Source organism: Aythya ferina, assembly GCF_964211825.1.
Source record: "Aythya ferina genome assembly, chromosome: 10".
Lineage (NCBI taxonomy): Eukaryota > Metazoa > Chordata > Aves > Anseriformes > Anatidae > Aythya > Aythya ferina.
In genome coordinates this window covers 660,572-677,311 of record NC_140306.1, presented here as the reverse complement: position 1 = coordinate 677,311, position 16,740 = coordinate 660,572, and the positions used below count along the sequence as shown (strand labels likewise).

Here is a 16,740-nt window from a genome sequence, read left to right as displayed (position 1 = left end):
CACATACAAGCCGACAGGTTTCACACCAGCACTCGGGACATTTGCCAGTGCCGAGCGCTGGGCAGCGCTTCTGGCAGCTGCCTCCTGCAGCTCCTCGGCCCTCGTGCTCACGTTTCCTCCGTACCAAAGTCACAGCAAAGTGTAGTCTTTTCAAATCATATTTGAATCTTTCTCTACCACACTGTACACTATCTGTGGCATACAGGCACATCTTTATAAAAAGCTTCCAATTTATAATCTATCCTTAAGCAGAAAATGATGAAATATACTGCTTATCTTATTTTTATCTCCAAGGAGTACCTTCCAAGGCAACAAAAATCTGTCTGCAGGCTTATACTCAAAGCCCATAGACTAAGTATGAATTACAGCCTACCCAAACCATTAGGTCAGACACCTCAAAAGAATATAAACATTACACAACACTGTCTGCATGGCTTATTTTGACGTTTACTTTTACAAACATTTCTGCACTTAATCATTTTCACAGAGCTACTAGGTAGCTACGCAGATTATTAAAACAAACACTTCCACTAGAGAGTAAAGCTGGCAGAGAACAAGAAGCTGATTATGCCGCGAAGGAGTAAAACCTGTTCAAAACTGGTTTAAGCAAAATCCAGGAATTTGGCATCTATGCTTTGTATTTTACAGTGACCTTAGGTTCACTGCTACCATCAAAAATGCATGTCTGCATCCTAAGTGCTAGTTTAATAATTCACCCTTCATAAATAGGTATGGAGGCAGATCTCAATGAGAGCTTTGCCTTAGTTAGAGGATCCTAGCTAAGGCACAGTGCAACACACCGTGTAACTTCATTTAGCTAGCTTGGATGAGCTACACAGACAGGGGCTCCCTGCTGCTTCATCGTGAGCATCAAGTGAAGAATCACTCCAAGAAGGGCAACACCCAGCACATCATGAGGCTGCCAGAGCTGATCTCCAGCAGAGGCAGGAGGCTCCAGCCAGGGCAGCACCCACCTCCCGTGGCTGCCGGCTGCACAGGAGCAGCAGCACGAGCCAGGTCGTGCCTCCCTTCCTTCACCCCAAGCCCAGCACCGCAGCAGCAGCACCAAGCAGTCTGTTCCATTCCTCACTGGCGTCAGGGCTGCTCGATTCCTGCCGGCCTGCCTGCCAGGGGCTGCCGACCTCCAGCACCTACTGCAGCCACTCGTCTTCTCCTGCCTCTGGGGACACTCAGGAAGGGGCTCTGAGGGGACTGAGCTGCACTGCCAGACCAGCACAAATCGCTGACATTGAAATTTGATACAAGTGCTGTTCTTGCAGGCATAAACTTGCTAAGACCCTGTCCCTGCTAAGTCTTGCTGAAATCAAATATAAAACCAAAACTTGCCGAAATCAAACGCAATCTTAATTGTATGCGCTGGTTCTCGTCACAGAGATTTCCCGAAGTCCTGGAAAACAATTTTCAGACACACCAATATTTATTTTCATGGTGCAAACCAAGTGGTGGTGCTTGGCACCTAAGTCACTTACAGACTTGCCCTTTCTTTAGTTCTTATTCAAGCTCTTAAAATGTTTAGAGGAGCAAAATGAAAAATCAAATAGTGTTGATTGAAAGGTTGCTTTTCTCATACGCTTGCTCCTACACGCCAAGCCCAGAGCTGGCAAGTTAATTCATGATTTCAAAAATCAGGATCTTACAATCATTCCAAATATTTAAACCAGCCTATTCCTACCCTGTGAGCTAAAAGAAAGAGAAACGCATACAAAAAGTTTGTAATGATAAAAACATTCCTAGAATTTCTAACTTACCAGATTTGGGATTTAGAGAATCACACTGAGCATTATACATGTGCACAAATTCCTGGTGTCTTTTAATGAGCTGTTGCCGGGTCCCATGGGCAGACAGTCCGTGTTCCTTTAGTTTCTTCTTCAACTCACGATCAGAGAGCAAGTTGTAAACAACTTTAGGCATAGGTTTCCTTTTCTGAGTAGAACTGCAAAAGGAAGAGGAAACAAACATTTTTTAATTAATACTTCTAGGAAGAACACAAATACTGACTTGCATTTTTACAGGGCATTTCACCCACTTTGGGTAAGGAATAGCTGAAGGAATGATTTCAGCCATGAGCGACGTACGGCACATCACACAACGTCTGACTAATGCAACAGCAATAGCTCTAGGAAGACAGAGCACTTTTTCATCTAGCACAAAGAACATTTCAAACATACAAAAAGCAAGAGGTTTCGTCTGATTTCCTTTAGGGAACTGCACAAACGCCACTTCCCAAGTAACAAGTACTGCAGCTCCATTTTTAATATTGACAGCAAGGGCTTCAAATCACATCAGCAAACTCAGTATTGCTCATCTTCATTAGGATGAAGCTGATGTTCAGTCTGGTTTCCGAAGGATGTGTGCTGCATTCAGACTGCTGAAACACAAAGACTTTCCAGACAAATACTGCCATGTCCTACACAAATTAGTTGGGGAAGTTTTAAAAGCATTAAAACTGCAACCCCAAAGTTGATTATGAGATTTTTTCAGCTTTCTATGAAAATGGCCTCAATAAAGACACAACTCTCAGATGAGCAATAGAGTGATTTTACATTGGCATATGCTACAGGTAATCAAGAAACAAGCACAATCCACTATATTATTACAACCCATGAACTAATGTTTCTTATTTCAGTGCAGAACAATAGCCATATGCACACAAAAAGTTCTGAGGTGTTTCTTACCTTCTAAGGCGGTCCTTCTTCTCTTCTCTGGTCAAGCAGCTATCTAGATGTTTGTTTATATTTTCATCTGGAATAGCAACCCCACAAACAGGACACTCCACTGAAAGCAAGGGAGAATGGTTTTACTAGCATGTATATTACAACAAAAATCAGGTATTTTCATAAGAAAAACTAACTGTTGACGTAATAAAATACAAGCACAGAATTCCAGGTTTCTGAAAAAAGTTTTGGCACATTTGTCCAGAACCTTCACTTCTAGCACTCATTTTCACTCTCAAGAAGTTATTCCCCTTTCTGTGTAATATCAGAATGCATCTCATCTTTCTCCCTGCAATCAAAGAGAATTAAAACTGTAGTAAAAATCTAGAACATGCATGCTACAAGGAACCCTAAGGACTAATACAGAATCATAGAATCATTTAGGTTGGAAAAGACCACTGAGATCAAGTCCAATCATTAACCTAGCACTGCCAATATAAACATAGGCTTAGTTCTGTGATAATCCCTTTCATTTTTGCAGTATTTCACTCCTGTATTTAAGAGGTTGTTGTATTTTGATAGAGCAGTATAGCCAAAATTTGTTCATATTAACATTGTGTTTCCATATTTCAAATCCGTGGGTCTCAGAGCTCACATCAACACATGAGTTAGTTAACCTCACAGGAATTCTGTGATCCGACCACGCTTCATAGTCCACCCCCCTTTCTTTGTGAAGTGCCTATAACTCAATTTTGTGACTTTCACTCACTCACAACTGCCCTGTAACTGACCCCACCCATGTCCGAATTCTTCTTGCATCATATTTGCAAGAAGTACTTGTGAAGGCCACCTATAATGACAGTCAAAACACAGACTTGAAGTATTTGTCTTTTGCAATTGCATTCTGTACATTCTTTAAAAAAAAACGAAAGGGTAACTTTAAACGAACACCCTGAGACAGATTCTCTAACCATTATTGTCTGTATTAGTATGAAGACAATCAATCTGGATTTTTAAAAAGAAGCAAAACACAACCTAGTATAAACACTGAAATGTGTGAATTCAGAGCTATCTGGTAACTCTGCTTTACAGTCCCTGACTTACAACAATTAACTGGCACGGTTAACAAAATAATAGACTACTCGTAAGTATTGTATTGGAATTTTACACTTCAATTCTTAACACAACAATTAATAGTTACTACAAGAACTTCAGCACTGCCTCGTTTTGAATCACTCATTTATATTCTGTGACCAACTACTTTGCATTTGTTGAAGGAATTTCAATGTAATGCATACCTGAGCATTTAATAAGGTCGTAAAATGGTCAGCAAGTGAAAATTTCAGTTGCTCATGAATAAATGAGAGCTAAAATTTCGTATTAGTTTGAAATTCCTAATGTGAGCAAATCTGATTAATAAAACCAGAAAACATACCTTCTGGCCAGGCTGATACCATTTTCATATGGCCACTCTTCTGGCAGTATTACATTCTACCCAGCTAGTGAATACATATGAACTCCCAAGCTTCAGTCAAATAAATTGTTAAACAGAAGAACATATAAACATGAACTATTGAGTCTCAAAATTTTACTCCAACCAACTCCAAGCTGGTCCCTTCCAACACAGGATATTCTATGATCTTATTAGACTTTTAATTAAATAAGATGCCTGCTGTGATGTCAAAATTAAGAAGATACTGTCATTTCTCTGCAGTTGATTAGTATAAATGGACATTTCCATGCTTCAATAAATTAATCTACAATTACAGGAGAATAAAGTGGATTACTTTCTTCTGAAAAATGTATGGATAGGAACATTAACAGAACTGAAACCAGGATCATTTTGATTGGGGGTGTACCCCTCAAGTAACAAACAAATTGTAAAATACCTTGCTTATGGTTGCAGAGGATATAAGAGAACAACAACTATCAACGTTGTCTGCCTGCTCATCAAATTGAAGAAAAAGAGAAAATGACTTCACTTTTTACTCAATAAATCTATTGTGCAACTTTTCTGTTTGTTTTTAAAAGAGTTGTTACACAATACAAAGGAATCTATAAGAGTCAAACTCATTTTAATTACTTGACATCAGCCCAAACTCCCTCATCAAGAATATGCGTGTAGCAGTAATCTGAACGAATCAGTCCAGCAAAGCAGGAAGCATCTGAGCACGCCCGTGCTTTAAGTGCAGATCAGGACAACGCAGAAACGAGATGCATGCCATAGACTGATGCTGCTTTAATGCACGCAGCCAGCTGCAGCTACGGACTTGGGGAAGTGAGCAGAACAAAATAAAAATTAATCCCCTCACCTTTGTTGACTACTTTTACCACTGACGTAGAAGGTTTCTCACGGTTTTTGGTGCATTCAGGACTCTCTTGTGATCCCACTTCGTTGTCTTTGCCACCAGCCTCTGCAGAGCTGTTACAGAGGTTATGCTGTTTCTCAGTTTTGCAAACCTTCAGATCTGTTTCTGCCAGACCATCTGTCTTTGTCAGGGTGCAAACATCTTCCTTTCTCAAGAAACTGTCAATCACTGGCACCTCTTCTTTTAAAACTGGCCAAGACGCAGGAGTCCTAGCGTGGCTTTTGCCAGTTGAATGCCTGCTACAGGCCAATGGAGATGAAATCAGTGGTGTATCCAAGACCAACTGGACCAGCTGTTGCCTAGAAGTATCCAAAAGACAACGTGCAGTTAGCTACATCTAACAGCATTGCTAGCTTCTCCTTTGAGAAGAAAACAGAAGGAAAACAGCTGGAGTTTTCCTCCATTCCTTCCCCACTGTCCAGTTGCTAACATGCAGCACTTGGGACTCATCTCGCCCACGCAAACCAGGAGCCCCACAGTTCAGCACTGCCACGCTTAGCAGGATATAAAAAAATATTTTCCCTACTTTCAAACAAAATAAATAACGTTTTGCAAACGTAACAAAACAAGTGTCAACACATCACACGGACTGCAACAAAGAACAAAGTTTTCCTCCCTTCCTGAAGATCACAGCTAACCGTGGCTCCTGAAACCACGGGGCCTACCAGGGAGTGTTCCCATGCTCTCTAGGAGCAGAGCTCCCAGCCCAACAGAATCCCACTGACCACACGGCTGTCAGCCCTTGAGGCTGAGTGTCGGGTAACCTCAGCTAGTCCTTGTTACACACTCCAGTGCTGAACAGCCAAAGGGCACAAAGTCTCCACTCTTTTCTCATTTAAAGTACAGGGAGAACCGAGACAGCCCGCTTCCATCTCCAGCATCACGCCGACTGCTCCTGAATGTGTGGCTTTCCTCCACCTCACTCGCTGCCTTCCTCAGGGCTAGCAAACGTAAAGATGCCAGTTAAACAGAAGATTCTTCTCAAATAAATACACTCGAGTTTTATCAGTAGGAACACGGGAGGAGAAGGCTTGTTCTGCCTGTCTCGTCAGTGCTCCTAGCTTTGGGCTGATGCAAAGAATTACAAAGTCTGTTGTCCTACTCAAACAACTGAAAAAGGTCTCAAAGGCATTTTTACTCCTACTTCCCCCGTTTTTTTTTGCAGAGTTGTGTTTATTTTGCCACGCATTTTACACGGATCAATCCAAGCCAAGTGAAGCCAGAGCCCGCATTCTTGGCACGCAGGCTGCATAGCGCTGCAGCTGTCTAGACTGCACACATACCTCAGGGCTCACTTTCACTCCTGAATCACCACAGGTGAAGGGAAGGCTTTCCCTACCCACAGCAACAGTATGCGAACCACATACACTGTGCTTACCCACCGACACTTTGACAAGTCCTCCACATCCCGAGGGTCACAAAGAAGTCCATGTCATCCACCCAAAGAGAGCCAGCAAAAGCACATGTGCGATCGTTAACCTAATCCCCTCTAATTTCCTGCTCAATCCCCCCTCAGCAACCTGCACACAAGGCACTTGCCAAGGCCTCCAAGCACAGACAGCACAAAGCTGAGCACAAGCACAGCTGCCCAGGTCATTACTAGCTTCCCTCCTGCCTTGCTGCCATTCTCACCACCACCACCCGCCAAGCCCCAGCCCACTGCACCGTCAGAAGTCCTACAATAAAAAAAAAGAGGCAATAGTACTTGCTCTCTAATGAAATGCCATGACCTTACCGCCTTGATTTTGACAATTCACTCCATCTGAGGTGTCAAAGCCCCTGGAAAGAAACAGCTGTGGGAGTTGAGCTTCATTCCTGTGCCCCCCCAAGCCCCCAAACCATATGACTTCCCCGTATATATCTGTATCACCTTCCTGTTCCACCACACATATGGCATGAGACACCTGACCAGGTATCAGCTGTTTCAGGACATCCCCACGCTTACCCAGTGCAATGAGCTGAAGAGAAAGGAGCTCGAACCGCGCGTTGCAGCCCAGTGAGAACACACTGTTCCCATAATGTTTGCAGAACAGAAGGGATTGCCCCTAAAACACACAGGTCTACATTCTCAGCCTGCAAAGTTTTTGACTCAAAAAGAATAAATAAGAGTTGACCTAATTCTACTTACTATTCATTTTCTGGAAAAAAAAGAAAAAAAAGAAAAAAGTAAGAGACTGTGAGTGATGCACCTACAGAATGCACACTGCCATTACACTGTTTCTCGCTGCACTTTCACGATGGCACAGAAGCCATACTAAGTCTGAAGTACAGCTGTGCTTTCAGATTTTACAGCTGAAGATGTTTGAGCCCCAGGTAACTACTTAGAAAACTGTTAAGTCTTTTAAGGTAAAGATTTATCACGTCTGAAAATACCTAATTAATAGTTTTCTGTATATATAAATGTTCTGAGCAGGTACAAAGTCACGGGGTGTCCCTACAATTCTACCAGTTTAAGATAGGTTTTTGATAACTGAACAGAGTCAGCTCAGCACACAACGTTCTGCAGTGGTTACATTCAAGCTGGACTCAGAAGCCTGACTTGGAGTTGAAGTTTCCTGGATTACTGCATGTAATGACCACGTTTGTCAGCAGCAATTCGCAGCCATCCCAAGACGCTGACTCTCTGCAGTACAAACAAGCCCAATTAAGCGTGGCAGCACAACTATGTTGTTCTGTCTGCCCATGCCTAGATATGGACTGGAAGCTTTTAGGGAGGTTAATTCCCCAGCTGACACAAGTACAGAGTGGTCTAGCTACTGTTGTCATAGGATCAGCTTCACAGGCAGCTCGGGAGCCAGCCGAGCGAGAGCACTCGGGGAGAGCGGCTCTGAAGCTGCAGGATGGGCTACCCAGGTAAAAGACCACCTTGCTTCGTGTGCAGCGAGTTAATGCTTGCATGGAGGCAGCCAGAACTGAGAAATCTTCTAAGCAAACGTCAGTGTCTGCAGCAGCCCTCTCAATGCAACGTGGCCTGGTATAAAACAGAGAGAGAGGAAACAGAAAAACAACACAAAAAACACAAAACCTATCCTAGCAATAAGTCAATAATAAAGGTTGCTTTAATTACACCACTGCTGTATGAATAATCTTACGGAATTATTCCTTGATGTGAAGGATAAAGACCTAAAGAAATCTTCCGAAGGGATCCGATTTTGGTACAGCATCAATGGAAAGAACACGAGTTCTTTCCATTGAGTGCGATAACTCATTTGCCAAAACACAGTAAGTCTCTATGCCTCTTCTGGTGGGAAAATACAGACCATGCCAGCCTTAAATTCAAAATGGTAGGGAAAAGCCACAGGCAGGCTGGCTGTGAGGCTGTCCCTCGGTGCGGGATGACACCTAGTGGCTCTGCACACCCAGCACCCAGGTGGCTGCCTGGCCTTACCCTGCCAGCCTCCACTCCCCTTCCTTAACACCAAGGCAGAACTGCTCAAATTTCTTGTTATTCACATGAATTCTGACAGGTGCTGTTCACATAAAGTTGGCGAGCACAATCACGTTTGGAGATTCATTTGTCATGACAGAGGAAAGGACAGGAGACTCGGGAGAATGCGTGAGATTACCAGCAAAGCCCACTGTCTGCCATCTCCACATCAGGCAGCTCACCCAGAAACTGACTGGGTTGGTAAATGTCAGGACAACACAACACAATTTTTAGAATGCTTCGCATTCTGCATGCAGTTTTTACTGATTACTTCTACCTCATTATCTACTATATGCTCTTACAAATTTAACACAGGCTATCAGCTCAGGAAGGTTTTAGCAGATACAATTTTACTGTACTGGCAAAGAATCAGTAAATGTGTCACAACTGACAAGCCTCGGTTTAAGAGCATGAGTACCTTTTGAAGACTGAAATATGAACCGAGCTGTTAGCATGTCCTTCTATTCACTGTTGTAACCACAACACAAATCCCTCTCTCATCCATCCTCCTTAACGGACGGTGTGGGTTAGAGCAGGGAATTCCTGTTATTTAGGCAGAATTGTAAAAGCATACCCATTTTAGCATGCATGCTAAAGCATGCCTGGCAGAGAGTGACAATTTTATTCTGCAAGTCTGCAAGACCCACACAGAATTTTTCAGCGTCCTCTTCCATCAAGATCCCAGTTCCCATTTTATGGGCAGTTTACTCCTCCCTTGCCAAAGAAGCTATAAAGCAGAGAAAGTAGACGGGCATCCAATGCTTCGAGACAAATAAATTCAGAGGAAGAGATAGGGTTGCAAATCTGCCTAGGAAAAACTCACATAGAAATTGTCCTTTAGTAGCACTAGGGCTGTCCTCCCCTTGAAATTCCTTCTGCATTACTCCTGGACATCCATCAGTGTTTCAGAACCGACAGTACCTGCTCTCTAAGCGCATTCAGAGTGGATGTGTTTATTCCTCTCACTCACTAGCTGCAAGTAACCCTAATAAAAAAAATAAGTTATAACTTTGAAAGTGAAAACATATTTTTCTTCCCCATGTAGGAAAAAAGCACAGCTTGTTCTTCCAGCAATGACTAGCTTTCTACTCATGCAAGCATAATTCTAATTTCTAAATTTTCTAATTATGTGATACAGAAACTGACAATTTCTTTCAGAATAGTCTTATTATTAAAGGACAATGGAATTAATTTTAAAACAACCCTTCGTCTTTACACTTACTGTTTTGGAAGCGACTGGTCTCAATGCAGCACATAAAAGCACTGTTCCTAAAGGAAGATTGCAGCAGTAGCAGCACCCTGACCAAAGACAGATTCTGCCCACAAACCACAGCACAAGCAGAGAGAAAACCAAGCAAAGGTTGCTCTGCACCCACTAGAACACCCTACGGGTTATACTGATCAGAGCGATGCACTCCCGTAACACTTTCATTGCTCAGTATCTCCACGTGTTGCTGAACACAACACGGGAGGTTCTGACCGATTAAAGCCAGCTCAGAACAGCTCCTCCACCTCACAGCGAACACAGCACCAGTGGGCCACCAGGAATGCCACGGACACCCTCCCTGCCACTTGGAAGTATCAGAGCTTGCACGGGCTTGCACAGGAAGGACTCCAAAGACAACTCTCACTGAGCACAAATTACCGTGAGGGCTCTCATTCTGCAAACACTCGTGCACAAGCTAAATGTTGAGCATAAGTACAAATGGGATCAGCATTCAGGTCTATTTAGAATGATTACCATTCCCACACACGCGCTGACCTTGGAGCACAGCTTTTACTTTGCTAAGTACTAGCAACATTAACATTTTCTTTCCCTACAGGCTTGACTTCAGAAATGCATTTGCGTTTTCTGAAATGCTGAAAAGATTTAAAGCCTGATTTTCATAAACGCTAAATTACCTGAGGCTCAAAGTCAAGGCAGGATGGACTTGGAGAGCTTCGCACGCTTCAAAAATCAGACCCTGGAGTCTGGATTTGTTTTGGGGAGGGCTGAAGAGAAACAAAGAAGAAAGTGGGGAAGAAGAGGGTGGGAGACAGAAGGCTCATCTTCTACCAACATCTCTAGGGCAGAAACCAGCAACGCCCCTGCAATTTAACAACACTCATCACTTAACACTGTCCGGTCGAGCATTCTCCTAGCTCAGGACCACTCGCTGAGTAAATGCAGCATCAGGCTGAGAGAAGAAAAAACACAGAGCATCCAGCATCTGAAGCGATGTAAGATTTATCCACTGCCTATATTCCTCTTCTTCTGTCTTGCTAAAGCAGTTACCTTAGTTAGCCACTTGCCATTAGGCCTTTCTTAGCGAGACCCAGAAGAGCCCAGCCTCAGCTCTCTCACCTCCCACTCCAATAAGGAACGGAACGTCACAGTTTAAGGTTTATTGATCAGATATTATGTTGAGAAATTGATTGAACTCCAAGTCACAGAAGGAACGGGTATTAAACTACTCTGGTAAGATTTATACTGATCCATTAAAGCAGTCAAAAAAATGTAATGTTTAAGATTCATTATCATAATGGATCCAAGTCAGCACTACTCGTTCCCTGCAAAATTAGATGTTACCAAATAACAGTAACCCATTTATCAGTAGGAAACACTACAGCTAAAATACTGGAACTGCAGAATTTCAATTCTCCAAATAAAATCTATTAAATCTAATAGTGGCCATACAGAAGATTAGTTCTTCATCACATAGCAACTCTCTTAAGAAACAAAGCCATAGCATGAATTATGCTTCATATCACTTCTGAAGCCAAGAATCCCTCTGATTTCAAGCTCCAGGTTCATTTCAGAGAAAAAGATGATAGCGTATTTGTCTCCCATATCCATGGGAATACCTGCAAAATGCTTAGCAAATCACAGAGCTGCTCCTAACCAAAAGAAAACAAAGATCATACAAGAAATGTCATGTCTACTGCAGAAAGCATTTACCAAGTCAGGCTTATTTTGTTGTCAATGTCTTCTGAAGGGATGAGGAGATCAAAGGTAAATTAAATGAACAGAAACGTCGGTGAAAGTACAATATTCCATTACTTCTCTAATCCAGGAAGATTCCCACGTGTTGTCCCTCAACACGTACATTTTTCTTATCCAATGACTTCACCAAGAGAATTCCCTCGCAAGCTGACCACTATCACTGGACAAAATCATTCTGTTCAGAATTTCCTATGCACATTTAGGAAGCCTCTTCCAAGCAAATCTTTATTACCGTTATTTTCACCACAGAAGATAACTCCCAGCATCTGCTTGTCTTCCTACAAGCCAGGAGAGACTGTAACTAACAAAGCAACTAACCTGAAACAAAAGTGAAATGTGTTTACACAGACTCCACACATCACCCGAGAGGACCGTAACCTTCAGCTGAAAAACTGCAGGAATTTTCCAGACGTGCAACCATTCATCTGACATTCCTCCAACGCTGGATTTTTTTTGCTCACTCCTCACGCTTCTCCTTACTCTGCTCATCCACATGGACTCCTGCCTTGGTGACGAGAGGCAGGAAACCTCCACTGGCAAGTGGCAGGTCACTACAAGTATCTGAACCATCACTGCAAGGCTGCAACTCTTCTACCAAGTACTTTCAGGCATGTATCTTAAGGGTCTTACTGGCAAATGATACAACTCTAATTAAAAAAGAAAATAAAGAATACCACAAAAAGTTTCCAGAGATTTCAGGAGGCATTGGCCTTAAGCAAAGGAACTAAGGAAGCCAAAAATAAAATTTAAGCGTACAGCTGGTTATCAGGATGAATGGATTTCGTTAGTTAGTATGTCACAAAGATGATCACACAGATATTTACAGCATTTTGGATGACACTTAAAATAAATAACGTTGCCAAATACAGTCACCTGCCTTAATTGTAAAGATGATCTACCAAAAAAAAATCTGACAACAAATCTTAAGATAATATCTTTATGCCACTTCACTTGATTTTTCACTATACAATTTAATTATACATGTTTTCAAAACACATTATATGGTCAGATCTTTTGTGTCTCATGCAGTTAACACAGTCTTGTAGCATTCAAGACTTGGAAAATAAACCATCTTCATCAAATCCTTTATTATTAGAATATAGATGTTAGAATCTTTTCTTTTCTTTGCTAACACAATTTCAGTTTCTAGCACAAATGCAGGCACTGAATATTGCACAAAATCTGAATTAATACAAACAAATTCAGTCACATCTGCCCTTCAAACTGCCAAACCAGAGAAAGCATTCATAAAATTACACAATACCTTGCAGAATTAAAGCTCTTTACTAGTTCGTCTAACGTCCGGTTATTTTTCAGGTCAGATTCTGAGACTGCCTATTAAGAAAAAAAGAAGAAAGAAAGAAAGAAAAGGGAAAAAAAGGAACAATCAAATACAGTAAAAACAGCAATATCCGCAAAGTGTTCAAGTGACCAATAATTTGTTTTGTGAATCAATGCTTCAACCACCAAAATTGCTACGTGAATAAAGATGCATAAAGCATCTTTATGCATTCATTTTTTTCTGAAAAACTTCTAAAATAACTCCCAGAGCACTGTAAGTCTGGAACATGATCACCAATACACAAAAATAAAGCATGAAGCTAAAAGAACAAAATCCAGTGTGCCCAGTCTCCATCAATGCTTTATCGTAGTGCAGTTCTAATCACTTTGGAAAACACAACAGGGATCCCATGAATGTGAAAGGAACCTTCAGCAACAAGGAATGAAACCAGATGAAGGAAAACGCTAATCTCGGTAGTGAAAATGGAATAAAAATATGAATTATGAGAGGCATTACGCATTTGATTCATTCTTTTAAAATGATTTCTGATTTTTATCTCTCTGGTTTTATCTATTCTTTTGTCATAAAAAAATTTTATGAGTCTTGCTCACATCAATCCCTGTGATTTTTAAGAAGGCATTGGTAAAATGTACTCTCAGAAAAATACATCAGTCTGCACTTGTTTTAAGAACTGACAATGTTACAGATAGATCTGTTCCAATCTTGAAAAGTCTAGTCTTTTCATGCTTTAGCAACAAAAAAGAAAATTACTTCTATTTTGCCAATACTCTTGAAGCACCATTCATTGTTTTCAGGCAGCCTATCATTTTTAGGAATTCAATAAAACCCAGTTGGCTTAAGATGAAAACCTAGATTAAGGCCTAGAATAAATTGTATTCTGTGCTCCTTAATCAGAAAAGGCCTTCAAGTCAGATGGTAATAATAACCTACCTGCAGAGCAGGCCAAACCTGTCACTAGCGCTTCTCACATTTAACCTAATTTTCATAGAAAACGCCTCCTCTCCTGGCTGTGAAACATAGCTCTCTCCTCCCCAAAAAGCCACACCGTCCAGTCAGTGCGTTCCGTCACTAGGTGCTCTGTGGGCACTTCTAAGGGTGCCCTGGAACTGGAAGTGAGGACACCCAAACATGGAAAATGCAAGTGCTTCAATTTCAGCGCTCACATTTTAAATGCTGGCTTATTTTAACAAATCAGGAGGCAATACTAAACGTTTCGTGACAGATTTTATACTCAGTTCTGAGCCAAAACTGGAGTTTTGATGCTACATGTATTTCTGCCTATGCTGACAGAAAAGCATCTCTGAAATAGAAGAGTTTCAGGTACAAGAGCACCACAATTTGCCTAAATAGCTGCTCACTGAAAGGAAAGGTGGTAATATATGACCACAATTAATTATTTAGCATAGTCCAAAGGGAAAAGATCCCAAGATTGGTCAAAAAAGAAACAACAACAAAAAAGGAAAAAAAACACTTACCACACAGCATGTTGGACACTGAGTTTTGTAGGACAAAAATTTGCGTATACAAAGGGAACAATCTAGAAAAAGAAAAAACATCATTTTTAAACAGGCCTTCTTTCAACACATGCTTGTTATTATATTTTCCTTTTTATTCAGTATATGCAAGAATATTCCACAACACAGCAATACTGAAAATACACCATTTTCCATAGAATAAAATATGGACAGGTTTGCTAGATGGCGATCTTTATGCAAGCATCTTTCAACATGTAATCTCAGTCCCACTGGCAGGAGCAGAAGTGCATTTTTGTTTCATTAAAGCAGGACAAGACAACCTCAGCCTGGTGCCACTGCTAAGGGGTAACGAGGCGCATTCACCAGTCCCCAGCAGCACGTTGCACTGCTCCCCCAAAAGACTAGTGAGGGAGCACTTCCATCATTCTTTTGAACTACAGGCCTTTGAACCAAGCCACGTCACAAGCAGGATGTAACACCAGTTGCTGTAGAGCATTTCCAGTGCTCCCCACCACAAATAGCCCATTTTCAACAGCTAGAGCTTTGTCAAGCTAAAGTAAATTTTGCTGCCTGACCACCTTGTTCTCCTTGACATCAGGCAGAGGGAGTGCTGCTGTTTCCAAACCTATTATAAGTATTTATTTTAAAGAGAGAAAAGGCAGTGTGCCTTTCCCTAAGCTGACTTGCAGCACACCACTTTGCTAGCATGTTCCAGCAGATATCAGCCTGAGGCAGGCAGAGCAGCACGGGAAATTTTATCACGTAACACTTCATGCTCTCTGCCATATGGCTCTGTGTTTGCTCTGCCCTTATGATCTTATTAAAGATATTTACATGATAGACTTTAGGAAAAGGTGGCGTTTAAGTGCATCAATGCAGACAAGAAGTCTTTGTATTGTCAGAAGGCGGCTGCAGCAATAACCAATGTAGAGAACTTGGTGGCCTCTTCACAGCTTTTGTCCCAAATTGCCCCTCTGCAATGCCACAAGGGAAACATCCTTGCTGGCCATACTGCAAGCAGGTGAGCTGCACGTTTTGTAAAGGACGTACAGGATCAGTAACATCTGCACTGCACACCCATAAATAACAAACAGCTGTATGATGGCTGGTCTGTTTCATGCTAAAGGAGAGAAATTTTGATGAGGATATTTTTCAACAGCTTTTTGTCATCTGGATAAGGCCCAAGAGCATTTTGCCAGCCCGTAAGGCCCACAGGATCGTCCTCCAGTCCTGGATCTGCTGGGAGAGATGAAGGCCACACCACCCATCATATCCATGTGCCTAGCCGGCCCTGTTTGACCGAAGCTGCCAGCTGAGCACCAAGCCAGGCTTCAGGGCAGTCAGAACGCCAGGATTTGTGCCCGTCACTGCCACCCTGCTCTGTGTGTAACGGGGCAGGAGGCAGCAGCGCGGTGACACGGAGGGGACGAGGCCGCCCCCGCCAGCTGCTGGGCTGCATCCTTACAGCCGTGCCGGGCCGTGCCGTACTCACAGTTGTGCGAGCACTGCGGGATGATCATGGCGATGCTGAAGTAGTCGAAGCAGATCCCGCAGCGCAGCAGCTCGTCCACCGCCTGCAAAACGAGACGCGGGGCTCAGGGCTCGCCGCCAACCAACGGCACCGCCGGCCCCGGGCCGGGCCCTGCCGAGGCCTCCCGCCCGCCGCCATCCCGCCCGCCCTGCCCCGCCGCCGCCTCACGCACCTTCAGCGGGGTGAGGCTCGCCGGCCACGGCGCCTCGGGCAGCGGCAGCTCCATGGCGGCCCGGCCCGGCCCGGCCCTGCCCCGGCCCCAGTCCGAATCCCCCGCGCTGCCGCGGGGCCGCGCTTCCGCTGCCGGCGGCTGCCGGGAGTTGGAGGCCGGGAGCTGGAGGCCGGGCCCGCCGCGGGAGGGGCCCCACGGGGCGGCCGCTTCAAACGCCTCGGGTTTGGGTCGGCGGTGTCTGGACAAAGAACGGCCAAGGGGCGCTTGGACGGCGCTCCCCGACACACGGCCTGACACGGGGGTGTGGGGGGCTGAGAGGGCCCCGGGGTCCCCCCGAGCGGGGCGCTGTGACCCTGCCCCGATTCAGGCTGCGTGTGGGCATCGCCACAGCACCGCTGTGCGAGGCACGGGCAGGGTCTGTCTACACACAGAGGGCACCACAAAACACAGCCTAATCATAATAAATGTCATGGGTGAAAAAAACAAAAAATGGCAGGTCGCAGTGCTCGCCTCTGAGCACTCCTGATGTGCTTCCCGAAGGTGAAATAACTGTCCAGGAGTTTGTGAGAACCTAGCACGTTGCCCAAGTCACGTAGGATAAAACTGCAAAGCAAACCGCGCTGTCTGGGTGCGACTGGGATCTCTGAGAGCCGGCCTGAGCACGCGGGATGCTGGCAGCAGAAGGGAGCCGAGGACGCCTACGTGATGACGACAGTAATGGTCCTCCACAGGAAACCTCCCGCTGCTTTATTGGCACTGCGGTGAGCGGAATTAAAAAACGCTTAATGTTGCTGAACTACCAAGT

The 16,740-nt window shown here is 43.7% G+C and overlaps 1 protein-coding gene across 2 annotated transcripts in view; it reads right to left on the bottom strand.

Annotated features, from left to right (window-relative positions):
• RAD18 (RAD18 E3 ubiquitin protein ligase) overlaps positions 1-16,197 on the bottom strand; it is a 43,763-nt gene extending 27,566 nt beyond the window's left edge. The window contains exons 1-7 of one of the 2 annotated variants that reach the window (XM_084530972.1): positions 15,936-16,197; positions 15,725-15,806; positions 14,233-14,294; positions 12,719-12,789; positions 4,988-5,343; positions 2,697-2,796; positions 1,770-1,954 (exon numbers count right to left, since the gene is read on the bottom strand). In XM_084530972.1, the coding sequence (XP_084387098.1) occupies positions 1,770-1,954; positions 2,697-2,796; positions 4,988-5,343; positions 12,719-12,789; positions 14,233-14,294; positions 15,725-15,806; positions 15,936-15,989 (910 nt within the window). In that variant the 5' untranslated portion in view covers positions 15,990-16,197. The remainder of the gene's footprint in view (positions 1-1,769; positions 1,955-2,696; positions 2,797-4,987; positions 5,344-12,718; positions 12,790-14,232; positions 14,295-15,724; positions 15,807-15,935) is intronic. The other variant, XM_084530973.1, reaches the window with a different exon arrangement.
• Between the last annotated feature and the right edge of the window lie 543 nt (positions 16,198-16,740).